The 18,372-nt window shown below is 37.7% G+C and overlaps 1 protein-coding gene across 2 annotated transcripts in view; it reads left to right on the top strand.

Annotated features, from left to right (window-relative positions):
- The window catches only part of LOC310720827 (ruvB-like 2), a 37,602-nt gene extending 19,669 nt beyond the window's left edge, over positions 1-17,933 (top strand). Inside the window, exons 1-15 of one of the 2 annotated variants that reach the window (XM_083531936.1) lie at positions 5,304-5,457; positions 6,083-6,137; positions 6,249-6,304; positions 7,015-7,156; positions 10,249-10,378; positions 10,475-10,541; positions 11,896-12,002; positions 12,208-12,301; positions 13,070-13,193; positions 13,601-13,695; positions 14,206-14,324; positions 14,407-14,526; positions 16,659-16,788; positions 16,965-17,079; positions 17,682-17,933. In XM_083531936.1, the coding sequence (XP_083388062.1) occupies positions 5,446-5,457; positions 6,083-6,137; positions 6,249-6,304; positions 7,015-7,156; positions 10,249-10,378; positions 10,475-10,541; positions 11,896-12,002; positions 12,208-12,301; positions 13,070-13,193; positions 13,601-13,695; positions 14,206-14,324; positions 14,407-14,526; positions 16,659-16,788; positions 16,965-17,079; positions 17,682-17,707 (1,392 nt within the window). In that variant the 5' untranslated portion in view covers positions 5,304-5,445 and the 3' untranslated portion in view covers positions 17,708-17,933. Of the gene's footprint in view, positions 1-5,303; positions 5,458-6,082; positions 6,138-6,248; positions 6,305-7,014; positions 7,157-10,248; positions 10,379-10,474; positions 10,542-11,895; positions 12,003-12,207; positions 12,302-13,069; positions 13,194-13,600; positions 13,696-14,205; positions 14,325-14,406; positions 14,527-16,658; positions 16,789-16,964; positions 17,080-17,681 lie in introns of those variants that run through there. The other variant, XM_083531937.1, reaches the window with a different exon arrangement.
- The last annotated feature ends 439 nt before the right edge of the window (positions 17,934-18,372 follow it).

The following is an 18,372-nucleotide window of genomic DNA, read 5'->3' as shown; positions in this document are numbered from 1 at the left end:
AGAGCACAGTGGCCTCCATAATCCTCAAATGGAAGACGTTTGGGACGACCAGAACCCTTCCTAGAGCTGGCCGTCCGGCCAAACTGAGCTATCGGGGGAGAAGAGCCTTGGTGAAAGAGGTAAAGAAGAACCCAAAGATCACTGTGGCTGAGCTCCAGAGATGCAGTCAGGAGATGGGAGAAAGTTGTAGAAAGTCAACCATCACTGCAGCCCTCCACCAGTCGGGGCTTTATGGCAGAGTGGCTCGACGGAAGCCTCTCCTCAGTGTAAGACACATGAAAGCCCGCATGGAGTTTGCTAAAAAACACCTGAAGGACTCCAAGATGGTGAGAAATAAGATTCTCTGGTCTGATGAGACCAAATGAGAAGCCATGAGACTTTTTGGCCTTAATTCTAAGCGGTATGTGTGAAGAAAACCAGGCACTGCTCATCACCTGTCCAATACAGTCCCAACAGTGAAGCATGGTGGTGGCAGCATCATGCTGTGGGGGTGTTTTTCAGCTGCAGGGACAGGACGACTGGTTGCAATCGAGGGAAAGATGAATGCGGCCAAGTACAGGGATATCCTGGACAAAAACCTTCTCCAGAGTGCTCTGGACCTCAGACTGGGCCGAAGGTTTACCTTCCAACAAGACAATGACCCTAAGCACACAGCTAAAATAACGAAGCAGTGGCTTCACAACAACTCCGTGACTGTTCTTGAATGGCCCAGCCAGAGCCCTGATTTAAACCCAATTCAGCATCTCTGGAGAGACCTAAAAATGGCTGTCCACCAACGTTTACCATCCAACCTGACAGAACTGGAGAGGATCTGCAAGGAGGAATGGCAGAGGATCCCCAAATCCAGGTGTGAAAGACTTGTTGCATCTTTCCCAAAAAGACTCCTGGCTGTATTAGATAAAAAGGGGGCTTCTACTAAATACTGAGCAAAGGGTCTGAATACTTAGGACCATGTGATATTTCAGTTTTTCTTTTTTAATAAATCTGCAACAATGTCAACAATTCTGTGTTTTTCTGTCAGTATGGGGTGCTATGTGTACATTCATGAGGAAGAAGAATGAACCTAAATTATTTTAGCAAATGGCTGCAATATAACAAAGAGTGAAACATTTAAGGGGGTCTGAATACTTTCCGTACCCACTGTATATATTACTTCAGTAAACATAACAAAATGTATTTTTGTACAGATTTTAACTTATTTATGAAATTACCAGTATTTAAATCAGTAATCTGCTGCTCTTTTTTTAAATATTTGAATGACATCATGATTAATTGGAATGTCTCGTTCAATGGAGAGCAGCAGTAGATCAGAAAGCCTCTCTTCATTACACAGACTTCGAAGACTGGATTTTACAAGTTTTAACGTAGAAAATGACCTCTCAATTGTAGAAGGGGAGACAGGCAATGTTGCATACATTTTTAGGAGTTCAGAAAGAGAGGGGAAAACAGACTCAATCTTAGTGTCTTTTAGGCACTTTAGCATTTCCTGGACATTACTTTTGGTGAAGGAGTAGGATGCATGAAACACTTTAAGTTCTGTGAAGACCTTCTCTTCCTCAATCCCGTAGAACTTACTAACTGTTTTGACAGGTTCAGCATCACCAGGTTCTACTCCTTTTGACCATTTGGATGCTACTGTCAGACTGTGTAAGCATTTGAGGATAATGCCAGTTGAACTATTATCCTTTCCTTTGAATCTTCTGAGCATCTCTTGAGTAATGGTATCCAAAACGGTGTAGTACACCCTTGTTCGGTAGAACTCCTCCAAATTCTCAGGGTGATGGTCTTCTCCTGTTAACTTGGAACTGTGCTTATACCTTGCAGGTATTTTTCTGGGTCTTGATTTACCAGGTATTTTGTCAGGAAACTCAATTCCAGCAGCCTCAGCTGAAATGGGAATTATACAAAGATGCTGTTTGTGGACTACAGTTCAGCATTTAACACCTTAATTCCCTCCACACTCACCTCTAAGTTGGAGGTCCTGGGACTCAGCCTGCCGCTGTGCCAATGGATCTCTAACTTCCTGACAGACAGACCACAAGCCGTATGGGTGGGAAAACGCACTTCATCCACCCTCAGCACTGGAGCTCCCGAGGATTGTGTTCTGAGCCCCCTGCTGTACTCACTGTACACGTATGACTGTGTGGCCACTTCCAACTCCACCACCATCATCAAGTTTGCTGACGACAACGTTGTGGTGGGCCTGATCTCCAACAACGCCGAAGCGGCCTACCCACAGGACTGTTTAAAAACCTGGAGAGATGGTGCCAGGAGAACAACCTTCTCCTGAATGTCAGCAAGACTAAGGAGTTGATTGTGGACTTTAGCACGAAGCAAGAGCGGTCATACCAACCGCTAAACATCAACGGGACTCCAGTGGAGAGAGTGGACAGTTTTTGGTACCTAGGTGTTCACATCACACAGGATCTGTCTTGGTCCTGTCATACCAACACCCTGGTGAAGAAGGCCCGGCAGCTTCTGTACTATCTGAGACGCTTAAGGGACTTTAAACTTCCCTCTCAGGTGCTTAAGACTTTCTAAACCTGCACCATTGAGAGCGTCCTGACGGGTAGCATCACTTCCTGGTTCGGGAACAGCACCATGCAGGACAGACGAGTCCTCCAGAGGGTGATGCATTCAGCTGAACGTACCATCCACACCGAGCTCCCTAACCTGCAGAACATCTACAGCACGCGGTGCCGGACCAGAGCTAGGAAGATTGTGAAGGACCTCAGCCATCCCAACAATGGACTCTTTTCTTTGTTGCATTCAGGGAAACGCTTCTGCTCCCTGAAAGCGAACACAGAGAGAATGAGGAGGAGCTTCTTTCCGCAGGCCATTCGGTGTTTAAACCAGGAAACACCCAGGATCTAAAAAAAACTGGCCCACTTTCTGCATCATCAGAGCTTTTTTCCCCTGCACATCTCACTTTTCGTGCTACGTCACTTAAGACACTGGACTCGCACAGCACAATGCACTTTACATTTTATATTTTTATACCACACCATTCCGCACACGGACACTTTACACCTTTCCATACCGCACACGGACACTTTATGGACAATCAAAAACCAGGCTTAAATTGTTTACTGTTTAACTGCTCACTGCCATAAGCATTTTTTGTGTGTGTGTGTGTGTGTGTGTGTGTGTGTGTGTGTGTGTGTATATATATAAATATATATATATATATATATATATATAATCTTTTATATATTCTTAATTTTTTATATAGTTTTTATACTTTATTTATCTGCCTTCTTTTTCTTTGTTTTATTTTTTTCACCCCATTTTATTCCCTCACGCTGGACAGTCGTAAAAAGCATTTCACTGCATCTCGTACCCTGTATGTATGTGTATGTGACAAATAAAATTTGATTTGATTTGATTTGATTTGATTCTCTCTCCTCAGCCAACTTGTGAGAGGGGATGCTACCTTTAGCTGCATCAGAGGGTTCCTTGTGTTTTTTTCTTTTGATCCTTTCTTTCCTTGGCATTCTAATAAATTTGTTGATAAACATAAAATTTACACATCAAGCAAAAATAAGGAGATGATAACAATGAGAATTAATAAGTTAATCATGTTGAATTCATGTTTAGTTTTGTTGATATTGAAAACTTTATTTGTATTACATGGATGAAGCGTAAGCTATCATTAAATCAAATATATAAATGTTTTACGTTAGAGTTGGACTTGGAATTAGGTTTAATTTCACTAAATGCATTTCCTCGAGCTAATGACATGAGCACATGCTAAACTATGCTAGCGCCTATTAATGGCCTTGGATTAAAAAAAAAAAAAAAATGTCAATGTCAATGTCAGAAACGTTGCAGCAATCGAGTAATACTATTATTATAATTAATTACAAATATTAGGAAATATTATAATTAATTATAATTAATTAGGAAAAAACACAGCACTACCACTGCTGCTATAAAAGTAATTAATGATATAGTCAAAGCACTTGATAAGAAACACTGTGTGTCTATGTTCATTGATTTGTCCAAAGCATTTGACACTGTTGATCCTAGTATATTAGTGCAGAAACTGATCAGTATAGGTCTATCTCAGCACTCTGTGGGCTGGTTTATTAACTACCTCGCTGATAGGACTCAAGCTACGCAAGTTGATGGCCTAACGTCAAAATATTTATCTGGTAAGGGGTCCCGCAAGGCTCCATTCTAGGGCCACTTTTATTCACTATTTATATAAACTATCTAGGGGAAAATGTTCAACATGCATCTTTCCATTTTTATGCAGATGATACGGTCATTTATTGTTTTGCAGCTACCATTAGGAAGGCGTATGAATGCTTGCAAACTGCTTTTGATAGAGTGCAAGCACAGCTTTATAATTTAAAGCTTGTGCTTAATGCAGAGAAGACCAAAATAATGGTATTTTCAAACTCAAGGAAAAAAGAGTTAGACCTGAATATTGTTACTGACCAGGGTAAAACAATTGGGGTAGTTTCATCTTGTAAATATTTAGGATTTTTTAATTGATGAACACCTTTCTTTTGAGCTTCATATACAGAATCTAGTAAAAAAAAAGTTGAAATTGAAGCTAGGTTTTTTCTTTAGGAACAAATCTTGTTTTACTTTTTCTGCTAGAAAAAGGCTAGTTGATGCCACATTTCTCTCTATTATTGATTATGGTGATCTGTTGTATATGAATCATCAAAGTGTCTTCAGATGTTGGATGCTGTGTTTCATGGAGCTTTAAGGTTTATTTCAAATTGCAGACCTCTCACGCATCATTGTACACTTTACTCCAAAGTGAGTTTGCCCTCTCTGTCAAATCGCCGGCTTATTCACCTTTATCTTTTTATATATAAGGGTATTATAGGCAGGCTGCCAGGCTAAAAATCAGAATTTCTTTCTTTTGTACAGAGTACTTATGGTTTACGGTCCCAGAAAATTATCTCATTAAATGTTCCTCAAGCTAGGACAGAGTTGTTCAAAAAGGCTTTTATGTTTTTTGCACCTTCAACTTGGAATGACCTACAGAAATCACTAAAGCGACAGTGTCTAATTTCCTTAAATGATTTTAAACATTATGTTAAATCTATAGAACATGAGTCTATCCACACATGCAAATGTTTTAATTAATGGCACTTTTATTTAAATTGAAATGCACTTGAGTTGTCTTTTGCGTTTTTGTTTGTTTTGTGATTGTGTGATTTAATTTTGTTCTGCTATTTTGGCCAGGCCTCTCTTTAAAAAGAGATTATATATCTCAATGAGACTAACCTGGTTAAATAAAGGTTAAATAAAAATAAATCATAAGTCCCGTGCTACCGCATGGCCCCCCTGTGCACGCCAATGATGTAAGACTATTGAAATTCGCTGCTGAGAGGAACCTATGTGCGGGGGGTTTGGTTATAGCACGGACACAAATCGGTCGTGCGCTTATTTCGAAACAACCGCCGTAAAACCGCTAGGAAAAACATGGCCGCTCAGGTAAGACAAGCATGCCGCTTTCTCAACTCATTTTAAAAGACCGCAGTTTGAAGATTGTACTATTAATATTAAAATTTGACTTTATAATCAGCTTTGGTTGAAAAAGGCAAAAAACCTGTACCCGGTGATGAAGGGTTTGAGCTAGGTGGCTAGCTCTTCTTAGTCCACATGTCACTCATGCTAATTTGCGAGATTTTTTTCCCCCGTGAACAGTGTGTTCATTACACCTTCCTATATAGAAGAGAATGTAAATACATTAGTGCAATACACAAGTTAACTAGGTCAATTAAAACCCGTCATTAATGTAGACTGATTTTATACTTCTAACTAGCGGTGTTAGCCTGTTAGCTAGTACGTTCCTGGAAAGCTGTTTTCATTTATTTTACGCTTTCAGCAAGCAAATAAGACACGCGGGTTTCCTTTTTTGTATTATGTTAAGAAAAACATGAACATATATGTTTATTAATTTACTGAGGTAATTTTCTTTGCTAGTTTTCCACTCCAGAAACTTCTGTTGTGTTTGCTGTGTCGCTATAGCAACGTGCCTCGTTGTTTCTCTCGGTGCTTTTCAATGTCTTTATAGTTTTATAATACATATGAGTTTGATTAATTTTTTGTATTAAAGATGGTAACCACGAAAGTGCCCGAAGTGCGGGATATCACCAGGATAGAGAGAATTGGTGAGTGAGAAACTGCTTCTCTGATCACACCTTGTTCGATTTAATTGTTAACTGTCACCGGCATATATTCAGTTCTGTCTCAAAAGCTGTTGGTTTTCTGTTTCTGTCCAGGTGCACACTCTCATATCCGAGGCCTTGGATTGGACGATGCTTTGGAACCACGGCAGGTAAAACTGTTTACACATTACCATGCTGAAAGTTTAAGGATGTGACAAGCATATCGGTATCATAACACGAGTTGTATTAGTTCCAATTGGCTTAGTTTCACTATACATCAAAATGATGTGCTATTTTTTGTGAAGTACATGTTTTTTTGAGTTTATTGCAAAAATGTAAGCAAGTAAAAGGACAATAGTGAGAATTGTCCTCTAGGTACAGTTGCATAGTTACACACACTGTGACTCCAAACAACCTTTCAGATTGTCCTCATTCATTATACCTTATGATTTATACAATAGAATTTTCCTAAATGAATTTTAAATATTTAATTTGAAAATGTGTCCTGTCACAAAACTCCCTAGCTTTCGGGCAAGGTGTTGTGAGCAATATTCGCTTAAAAAGTCCATCTAGCCACATTTCAAAAATGTGCTGGGAAATCATGAACTGTCCAAGTACCTGTGGGAGATCCATTTAAAAAATAATATGATTTGGGACACAGTATTTCTAGTCTCGGATGCTTGTCCTTGTAATTGAATGTGTTGATCAAAGTAGGAGGTGGGCTTCTAAAAAAAAAAAAAAAGACATGTTCTGGGCAAAACAAGCTGAGTAAATAAAACATCTTTCTAAAACGGTCTAAAAGGGTGTATATGTTTAGAAACATTTATTAATTTTGTAAGGAATGTAAATGTAATCCTATTTGTACTCTATACTGCTTCAGGTGTCTGAGGGCATGGTGGGGCAGCTGGCAGCTCGACGGGCAGCTGGAGTGATCTTGCAGATTATTAAAGACGGGCAAATTGCTGGACGGGCAGTTCTTATCGCTGGCCAGCCCGGGACGGGCAAAACCGCCATCGCTATGGGTACTGATTGTTCTAGAATTCTGAATTTACAAACCCGAATCCAAAAAAGTTGGGACACTATATGCAATTATGTGGAAGTTTCAAATTTAAATATTTTATTCAGAATACAACATAGATGACGTATCAAATGTTTAAACTGAGAAAATGTATAATTTTAAGAGAAAAATAACTTGATTTAAAATTTCATGGCATCAGCACATCTTTAAAAAGTTGGGACAAGGCCATGTTTACCACTGTGTGGCGTCCCCTCTTCTTTTTATAACAATCTGCAAACATCTGGGGACTAAGGAGACAAGTTGCTCAAGTTTAGGAATAGGAATGTTGTCCCATTCTTGTCTAATACAGGCTTCTAGTTGCTTTATGAAGCTCCAAATGTTTTCTATGGGTGAAAGATCTGGACTGCAGGCTGGCCATTTTAGGTCTTCCCTGAAAGAGATGGCATCTGGATAGGAGCATTTGTTGTTCTAGAACTTGGATATACCTTTCAGCATTGTTGGTGCCTTTCCAGATGTGTAAGCTGTCCATGCCACACGCACTCATGCAACCCCATACCAACAGAAATGCAGGCTTCTAAACTGAGCGCTGATAACAACTTTGGTTGTCCTCGTCCTCTTTAGTCCGGATGACATGGCATTCCAGTTTTCCAAAACATTTTTAATCGTCTGACCACAGAACAGTTTTCCACTTTGCAACAGTCCATTTTAAATGAGCCTTGGCTCAGAGAAAACGCCTGCGCTTCTGGATCATGTTTAGATATGGCTTTTCTGAACTAGAGTTTTAGCTGGCAACGGCCAATGGCACAGTGGATTGTGTTCGCCCACAATTCTTTTTGAGCCCATGTTGTAACAGATTGTTCCAGATTCTCTGAATTTTTTAATGATATTATGCACTGTAGATGATGATAACTTCAAACTCTTTGCACTTTTTCTCTGAGAAACTCCTTTCTGATGTTGCTCCACTATTTTTTGCCACAGCATTGGGGGAATTGGTGATCCTCTGCCTATCTTGACTTTTGACACACTGCCACTCTGAGGGGCTCTTTTTTTTATAGCCAATCATGTTGCCAATTGACCCAATAAGTTGCAAATTGGTCCTCCAGCTGTTCCTTATGTAAATGTAACTTTTCCGGCCTCTTATTGCTACCTGTTCCATCTTTTTTGGAATGTGTAGCTCTCATGAAATCCAAAATGAGCCAATATTTGGCATGACATTTCAAAATGTCTCACTTTCACCATTTGATATTGTTGAAGCCATTTCTATAGAATGTGAACAGTTAGCCAGTGATCTAGTATAGCGTAATTTGATTGGCTGTTAGATTTATTATGAAAGAAATAGAACCCTGCAAAACAGTCAGAAGCCACTGGACTTTGGAGCAACACAGTCTTTTGACCGGAACTGCATAGTTAATTTGTAAGAAAAGTAGAGATCTTATTTTTTTATGTTTTTAGATTCATAATTAAACAAGCAAAATGAAGAACTTTGGATTTAAGACTTTTATTCCCTGGCATTTTGTGTTGAGTACAAAAGACCTTTGAAGTCCTAAGCTAGTGAGTCAGCTTGTTGCACTCACAGATATGTTATCTATATTCTATTTTAAATAAAATATAAGTTTATGAGAACTGTAATTGACTAATGTGAAATATTATACATTTTTTTTATTGTAGAATTATTCTTATTTTTTTATATATATATATATATATGTCAGTTTTTTTATGTAAAATATATAAAGTATAATCTAAAAAACACACTTTATTTAGTCATTTTTTACAAAAACTTTTGTTACAAATCTTTTTATGCATTTTGTGTATAGAAAGGTTTTTCCGAATCATGTTGTGTATGTGTGTGTTATGTATGTGTGTATACCCCTCACAGTTTAGTATTAACCATTTTAGTAGATACAATAGAATAGAAAAATAGAGTAGAACCCTACAACTAGAATAGTAGGGACAATACAATAGAAATTAAACGTATATGTACAGCTTAACTGTCCTTTGAAAATAGTAATTGTCAAAATAGATGGCAACAAAGTGAGTACACCCTAAATGAGCACGTCAACACTCCAAAGTGTCAATATTTTGTGTGAGCACAGCACAAGGACTCTACTTCTATGATTGACCTTCCAAATGGAAACCCTATTGGAAAAACTCTATGATCCTGGCCCCTGTACTGTAACTCAGTTTCAGGGTGTTACTGATCATCTTATATCCTAGCCCAGGGGTCAGCAACCCACAGCTCCGGATCCGCATGGGGAATAAAAAATAGAGTATTTGATATAAATGTATTTTTATTTTAGTCCATTAGTTTTTTACATGCAGATCTAAATAAAAAAAATATGATCTTGTAACTTTAAAATAAAATGTTTCATTTTTTGTTGCTTCAAATAAGCGCCACACCCACCAATACTCGATTGACTGCACTCTTCAGTACACACCATAAGTTTAAAATGTTTTTGTTGCATGCAGATTACAAATTTATTTTCTCTGTAACAGTTCATTGTTTTCATAATTGCAACACACTATAGTTATTTTTTTATACATTGCTGAAAGGAAAAAAAAACAGTATATTCAGGTTTATCTTTATTTTAGATGTCACAATTGTTTTTGTGGCTCCCAGTGTTTCTTTTTCTGTGGTAATCTGGTCTGAATGGCTCTTTGGGTGTTTAAGGTTGCCGACCCCTGGCCTAGGCCATCTTTGTGGAGAGGGTGTACTCACTTTTGTTGCCAGCTATTTTGACAATAATGGCTGTATGGTGAGTTATTTTCAGAGGACAGTAAATCTATACAGCTATACAAGCTGCACATTGACTACTCTAAAATATATCCAAGTTTATTTCTTTAGTATTGCCTCTTGAGACCATATAATATAAAAAAAAAAAAGTTGCTGAAATGTGAGGGATGTACTCACTTTTGTGAGATACTGTAGTATGTATATATGTATGTATGTGGTTTTTTTTTGTTTTTTTTTATAATTTTCCTTACTATGATCAATATCAGTTTTTGTATGTACATGCAGGTGCTCTTGACAGTGTATAACATGTTAGCGTATGTCTGCAGTGGTCCCATCAGTAAGAGTGTTCTGTTGTGTTTGTCCAGGTATTGCTCAGGCACTTGGTCCGGACACACCGTTTACTGCTATGGCAGGAAGTGAGATCTTCTCTTTCGAGATGAGCAAGACAGAGGCCTTGAGCCAGGCCTTCCGCAAAGCCATCGGTGTCCGAATAAAGTGAGCGGGCCTACCATGATTCCAGTTTTGCTTTCGAAACATGGTTAAGAAGACATAGTCAGAGTTTGTGTGTGTGTGTGTGTGTGTGTTGTATAGAGAGGAGACTGAGATTATTGAGGGAGAAGTGGTGGAGATTCAGATCGACAGGCCTGCAACAGGAACGGTATGTCTGTTCATCTCCTCAACTTTATCTGAACTACATTAAAATATAACATAAGCAAAGATTTACCCTTTTTCACCGTTATGTGAAATTGACAATGAACAAAACACTCTGAACACTTACAGTGGCTCTGATACTGGTGGTAAATTCCAGCAATGAATATAAACCCTGACTAATTTCCTCATAGAATCTTAATAGAAACTTACCCTGTACGTACTAACAACAATGCATATACCAGAGGGCTTACTGTACCTTACTAAATACTTTCATCAAAAATATTCTCAAGCCCTTTGTAAAGGTTGTGTGTTTGGACTGAGCAGGTTTTCTATCATTTTTTTTTCAGTGCAAATCATGTCATGGCTGGGAAACTAAGGAGGTCATGATTTGAGAACTTGCACATATGTACCTGCATAAAAAAATTAATAATAATAATTATTATAATAAGTTAAATAATCATCTATAGGGTGACGCACATCAGCATTATTGACGTAAAGTGATTAGATGTTTTAAAAAAAGTGTCCCAATAACTTTACTCTTTACTTTGTTAGTGATATGCAAAGGGGTAATCGTTTCTTAAATTAAAGTGCATTTATATTTTAGTCCCATATTTATTCGCGGTTATAAAAGCTCACTCACCAGCAGTGAGAACTTCTTTTCCTACATTTTATTTTAAGATTTAATTTTACAAACAAAGCTTTAAATAAATTTTACACATTAGAAAGGAATGTCTTCAGGGTGGAACGGTTTAAGATTTGTTTAACTGGTACAAACCTGGAGACTGCTTCCAGTCATGCTGAATTTTCCTCACAGTAAACGTCACCATAGTTAACAATTATATGCATGCTTATATTTGTGTACAGTAATCTCCAGCTTTACCACAGTTCGAAACTCGCGCCCCTGTTTATCGCAGAATTGCATTTGCCACAAACCGTATACAATCATTTGTATGGCTGATTTTTTCCGGTCTCTCGTGGATAGACCAAAAAACCTATAGGCAATTGTTTTTATGGGGTTTATGTTGAATTAATTAAATGTATTAATAGAAATTAAATGATTAATTATAAAATGAAGTAAAATTTAAATACGGTACTGTATACATAAAATTAGCATTTTTGGGTTGGCGTCCGTTTATTGTGGTTTTTCGTGTATCGCGGGCGGTTTTGAAACGTAACCACCTCGATAAACATTGGATTACTGTATATCTATATCTGGTGGCATGCCGTGTCTGTGTTAGTGTTCTGTTACTGTAGAGATCATGGTATGAGCAATGTGTGATTGTGTTTAATCAAATATGTAGATTTCTTTGAGTTTTGTTATTGAGGTGTATGTGCTTTCCTTTCTTCATGTCTGGATTCAGGGTGCAAAGGTGGGCAAGCTGACTCTGAAAACTACAGAGATGGAGACCATCTATGACCTGGGAAATAAAATGATTGAAAGCCTCACTAAGGAGAAAGTCCAGGCTGGGTGGGTGATAATGGAAATAATTCTTGTTGTGTAGTTAATTGTAAAAGTCACCTTTCATTTATCACACTGCTATTTAATGTAAATAGGACACTTATTTACTTCTGGTTAGATGCTAACTGCATTTCATTGGCTCTGTACATGCACAATGACAAAGTTGAATCTAATAATTATTTGAAATATAACTGAGCTTTCTGTTTTTCTGTAGGGATGTGATCACTATCGATAAAGCCACAGGGAAAATCTGTAAACTGGGAAGGTCTTTCACCAGAGCTCGAGATTACGATGCAATGGGAGCGCAGGTAAACCCTTAAATCACACAGATGTGCGGTGTTCTGCATTTCTCAAAAAACGCTAGTCTAAGGTATCCAACCAGCTTCAGTTTTTAGTTATGTGTTTGTGTTTCAGTGGCAATGGTGTTTCCATAATAGAGCTAGCATGACTTTTAAAGTGCAGAAATTCATTTCCTTTAATTCAATTTACACACGGTAATAAATCTGCTAAAAAGTAGAGTAATATTAAATTTTTTAAAAATGACAGCTCACTTCTTCTAAACACATTTAAGATGCACTATATAGACAAAGATTGTGGTTGTCTGTCCATATATTTAATTTTACATTTAGTCCTATTTGCTGTTCTAATATGCCCCACTTTTCTGGGAAGATGTTCCATTAGATTTTGGAGAATGTTTATGGAGATTTGTTCTCATTCAGCCAAAAGGGCCTTAGTAAAGTCTTATAGGATGAGGAGGCCTTCGTTCTCAGTTTATCCCAAAGGACTTCAATAAGGTTGAGGTCAGAGCTCTATAGCAGTCTATTTAAGATCTTTCACTCCAATCGATGTAAACCATAATTTCATGTAGCTATCTTTACACACAGGTGGAACAGGTTTGGGACTCCTAGTTAAAGTAAAGGGAAAATGTACAACTGCTGCATCGAAAGGCATCCTGTACAATGTTGTGTTTTGTGGAAGAAGCACATATGCCTGGAAATGGCAGGTGTTTTATCCACATAATGCGTTTATGTGGACACGGAATAAGGCAAAGTTTGTTTTATCTTTTTGAATTTCAGACGCAGTTTGTGCAGTGTCCAGAGGGGGAGCTCCAGAAGCGCAAAGAGGTGGTTCATACAGTCTCGCTGCACGAGATCGATGTGATTAACAGCCGCACTCAGGGATTCCTGGCCCTGTTCTCAGGTCTGTCTCCATATATACCTGCTGAAAAGACATTCTGAACTACAGGCATTCCCACCACATTGTGCAACCGCACGTTTGCCTGTGTGCTGGATGTCAGTCATAAGAATTGTTTGGACCTAGTAATGTGTTGTGTTTTGTTTGAGATTTAAAAGAGTGATTCTATCAATATAGAATAGGTTTAGAATTATTTAAAAGACACTGATGCAAAGATGAACAACTTTGTTTGGTTTTGGAAGAAGAAAAATGCATTTGGAATTAAGTATAATGGATTTGTTTATTGAACCCCTAAGCAAGCTTTGGGCATCTACATTTTTATTTCTCGTTGGAAAAAAGGCATTTATGGGAATTGTTTTCCTACTTTGAATTTACTGCTGAATTCGCTCTGATCTAGCTTATCTGCTCTGCAGGAGACACAGGAGAGATTAAATCGGAGGTGCGCGAGCAGATCAATGCCAAAGTATCTGAGTGGAGAGAGGAGGGGAAGGCAGAGATCATACCTGGGGTAAGTCGGGCTTCTTGGATACACTTTACTTTCAACCTCAGATGCTGCACTTGACCCAAATCCAATTCATGTTTTTTTATTATAAGCTATTCACACTATGAACAGATACTGAGTGACGATGCTTCTAAAATTACCAACCACTATATTTATAAGCACTTTATTCTGCCACATCATCTTTGGTATGTGTCCCTGGTGTTTTTACTTCTTTTCAAACTCTTGAGCTGTTGCTCAGTGTGCCTCATTTTGCATGTACAGAAATGTTGCTTCGGATGTTTCAGGTCTGCTACCTCACTATATAGACAGCCAAATCCTCCACTGTTATCCTCTATTAATGATACATTTTCAAGTTAGATTGATGTAAACGCAACGGGAATTGATGATGATCTAAGTGGCCAAAATCAGTGTCAGTGTAGGTTATGGTTTTGCTGTTCCCACAGCCTTGGATGTAACAAATCTGTCACATGGCTTTTAGTTTTAATTGTTTAATTTTTTTTTTCTTCAACCATCCAGGTCCTCTTTATAGATGAAGTCCACATGTTGGACATTGAGTGTTTCTCCTTCCTAAACCGAGCCTTAGAGAGCGATCTTTCGCCCGTCCTTATCATGGCTACTAACCGAGGCATCACCAGGTGTGTACATGCGCACGTGCACACACACACTTCACAAGTGTTTATTACTGGGCTCATTATGTCTTCTGCTTCTCTTCTGCAGAATCCGAGGCACCAACTACCAGAGTCCTCATGGCATTCCTATAGACTTGCTGGACCGCCTACAAATCATCGCCACGTCTCCCTACACTGAGAAAGAGACCAGGCAGATCCTCAAGATTCGGTGAGGGGTTGGTTACAGCTGCGTAACACCACAGACAGAACTATTCAAACATTTAGATTTTGATGCCAATACGGAGTATTGTGATTCCTAGAAAAAAAAAAAATCCATGCATTCAAGTCACTGGACACCAGAATGTCAGATTATTAGAGTTTTAAAATTTTATTTACTGTTGTATTAGTATAGAAAGCAGGTCATTTTTAAACATGCACATTTATAAGTAGTTTTCTATAAAGGTACATTCTGAATGCAAGAGATTGAGCATAAAATATTTTATAATGTATAAAGTACCGTATTTTTCGGACTATAAGCCGCTACTTTTTCTACACGTTTTGAACCCTGCGGCTTAAACAACGAAGCGGCTTATTTATGAATTTTTCCTGGGGTTTTCCCGGTTTCACAAACTTCAAGCCAAAAATCTGAACCCCATAACATTAGACCAATGAAATTTCCGAACGGAAACAAAAAAACGCACCTCACCTATGTTCTGAGTTGCATGGCATCTGGGAGAAAGGTTTTTTTTTAAATGCACGACGATGCCAAAAGATAAACTCTCGAGAGAAATAGTTGTGAAAGGAAGGAGGAAGACAGTGAACCATGACTTTCTTGGTAGGTTACTGTTTAGATACAAGCTGTTGTAACGCGTTGAGTCTGGGTGAAGAGATAGCTCGCTAACTCCAGTTGCAACAGAAATCATATAAGCACAGACAGGTTTCCAAAACTTGTGCTTTTTTTTTAGTTTTCTTGGCAACAGCGTTACAGGTTAGTCAAAGAAACTTAGAAATGCGCATCAGAAAATAATAAGGACATATTCCTCCGTCTTGCACACATGCAGTAATTCTGGAAAAATGCAGGGGCATGCTATTCCCAAAATGCCGCTCTGCTCATAAAGGAGCAAAAACATATTTCACCCGTTACACCGTGTTACAGACACTGTCTTTCATTAAAGCCTGTGTAAAGTTCATTAGTTTCAGTGTAGACACCTGCGGCTTATAGACAGGTGCGGCTTATTTATGTTTAAAATAAAAATCTTTGTCAAATAGCGGCTTATATATGGGTGCGCTTTATAGTCTGAAAATTACGGTACTATATTTCATACCATGCATAAGTATCACCCCATGCAACATTTACACACAATAAAATGGCCTTATTTTGAGTTATTTCTCTCAAAACAGTAATGATAAATGTGGATGTTTATTAGATAGCTTTAGGCTGCAGATGCTTTGCAGTTTAGCACTAAAGTCTCCATCATTAAACATTTTGTGACTTCCTTTTGATAAAATAAACTTAAAAATATTATTATATAGTTTTATTTAAATGACTTCACACATACACAAGTTGCTCAAAACTTAAAAAAGTAAAGCAATTAGCATATAGCTGATTAGCATATATACATTTGATATATAATTAATTATATCATTTCAGCCCTAGTTCCTAATCAAAGCTTGCACTCAGGGAGTTTTTTCTTCCCTCCATCACCTTGCTTATTATGAATACATTTAAAATATCCAGATCCAGTGGTAGCTAAGTGGCGAAGAGGTTGGAATTCTGTATTGAAGGACGTGAGTTCATATCCTCGCACTACCAAGCTGCCGTGCTGGGCCCTTTTAGCAAATCGTTACATTTATTTTCTGAATTCAGATATTGCTTTGTAACATTGTCGAAATGCCTATATAAATGATATTCAATCCAATTCACATATATATTGAGTGAAATAAAGATTGTGTCGATTTGTGCTACACAAACAAAATAAGATCTGGTTTTTTTTGACTCAACTTCATAATATTGATGGGGTAAAATCTATAGTCTGCAACGTTAACAAACAAAACTATATTTTTGCGAAGTTATTTTGTTAAGCCACAGTTACAGTATCAACACGTTAGTGTGCATTTCATTAACACATTTAATCAGGAACAAAGACTGGTGCTTTTAATTAAACTATGGTCGACGAGAGTTTTTATTAAGAGCATACATTTCAAATTTTTCTGCACCTTTATCACACTTGCTCAAGTAAAACAATGCTGACATTAAAGACCCAGGCCCACACTGCACTATTCCAAACCTAAAGTAGTGCAAAGTGGCAGATAAAGCAATGTGAAATCATAATTTTTTTTTCTGTTTGATTCCCAAATCAGGTGTGAGGAAGAGGATGTGGAGTTGAGTGAGGAAGCTCATACGGTGTTGACTCGTATCGGGCAAGAGACATCGCTCCGTTACGCCATTCAGCTCATCAGCACCGCAGGCCTGGTGTGCCGCAAACGCAGGGTAACAGACATGCACAATAATATACACTATTCCTTAACCTTCAATATTTCTGCAAATTTTTGTGATTGTTCATGTAGCAAATTCCAACAGAATGTACACCCCAATATTAGTGCCATGAAAACATGTAATGCCATGTTAACATTGTGCAAAAGTAAATTCACTTATGTCCTCTTCAGGGTACTGAGGTCCAAGTGGAGGACATTAAACGTGTCTACTCGCTCTTCTTGGATGGGGCACGCTCCGCACAGTACTTGAAGGAGTACCAGGACGCCTTCATGTTTAATGAAACACGTGAGTCCTTCTTGAATTATTATTATTATCATTTATTTTATTTTTTTTAAATAAATACTCTTGTGACATTATAAAAGCCTATTTGTAGTAGGATTGTGGATTGTGGCAGTCTGAGTATCAGGGAAAATGAGACTTTCAAGGGGGAAACTTCTCTAGAGGGAATGTTTTTAAGTTGCATATTCAAGCCATATTTCAGCTAAACAATACATTTATCAATGATGATTAACATCTTAATTTCCTGCCAGCCACATGAGATTAGGTGAGGTTTGTAGTAGGTGTAAACTGGGAAAAGAATGCATCACATATATAAATGATTTCTCATAAATCAGTGGTGTTATTGACATGAGTGGAGAAAAAACATACTTCAGTGGTTCTTGTCATTGAGTTGAAATGGCAAATGAAATGTAAAACTGTTAATAATGTGAAACATCACAACTCCCAACCCTGTGAAGACCAAGGTCTGTCATATTAATACCTTTAGTTGAGCAGGGAAGCATTGTCTCATGCTGTGAATCTATATAAAATGTATTTATATATAAATAAATTTTTATAAAGATTGTATTTATCTAAAAATATAAATCATGTCTGTTATTTTATTTCAGAATCAAGTCAAATGAAAACGTCTTAAGGAAGGCTGAGAGGAAGGCCTTTCTCTGACACATTCCTGTCATGTTCATGCATGCTGTGAAGCGCTTTTCCTCTTTCCATGGAGTTATGCACATTACAACTTTTTCGTTGAAATAAATCCATACTGTTTGCCATTTTAGGTTTTTGTTATTTACTTTTTAGCATTGTATGAACTGGATTGGTGCCACATATGGTATTACTTTTCAATAAAAGATGATTTAAAAATGTCCGAATTGTTCACTTACACTCACTTATCCATATTTGCATCTGTATTCACAGGTGGGGATGTCAAACCACTGTTTAAATAGATTTTCTAGTTTTGCCATTCAGTGCTAGAGATTGATTGATTGATTTTTTTTTTTTTTTTTTTTTTTTTTTTTTTTACCAATTTTTAATTGGGCCTGCCTTACCTTTATATACACTTACAGTGGTGTAAGTGGTCCTGATTTTTTTTTTTTTGCATGTTTGTCAGACTTAATGTTTCAGATCATTAAACTATGTAACTCTTAGTAAAAAGATAACACAGGTGAACACAACATGCAGGTTTTAAATGAAGGTGTTTAAAGTCTGCCCCATTAAAGTATGCTCCAATCACTAATATTTTATTCCTAGGTACACCTTCTACCACTTCATCTAACTCACAAAAAGAATTTTTCTTTCTCCTTC

Source organism: Silurus aristotelis (assembly GCF_946808225.1).
Source record: "Silurus aristotelis genome assembly, chromosome: 26".
In the NCBI taxonomy this organism is placed as follows: domain Eukaryota; kingdom Metazoa; phylum Chordata; class Actinopteri; order Siluriformes; family Siluridae; genus Silurus; species Silurus aristotelis.
The sequence above is the reverse complement of the archived record's forward strand: the minus strand, read 5'-3'. Positions and strand labels throughout refer to the sequence as shown.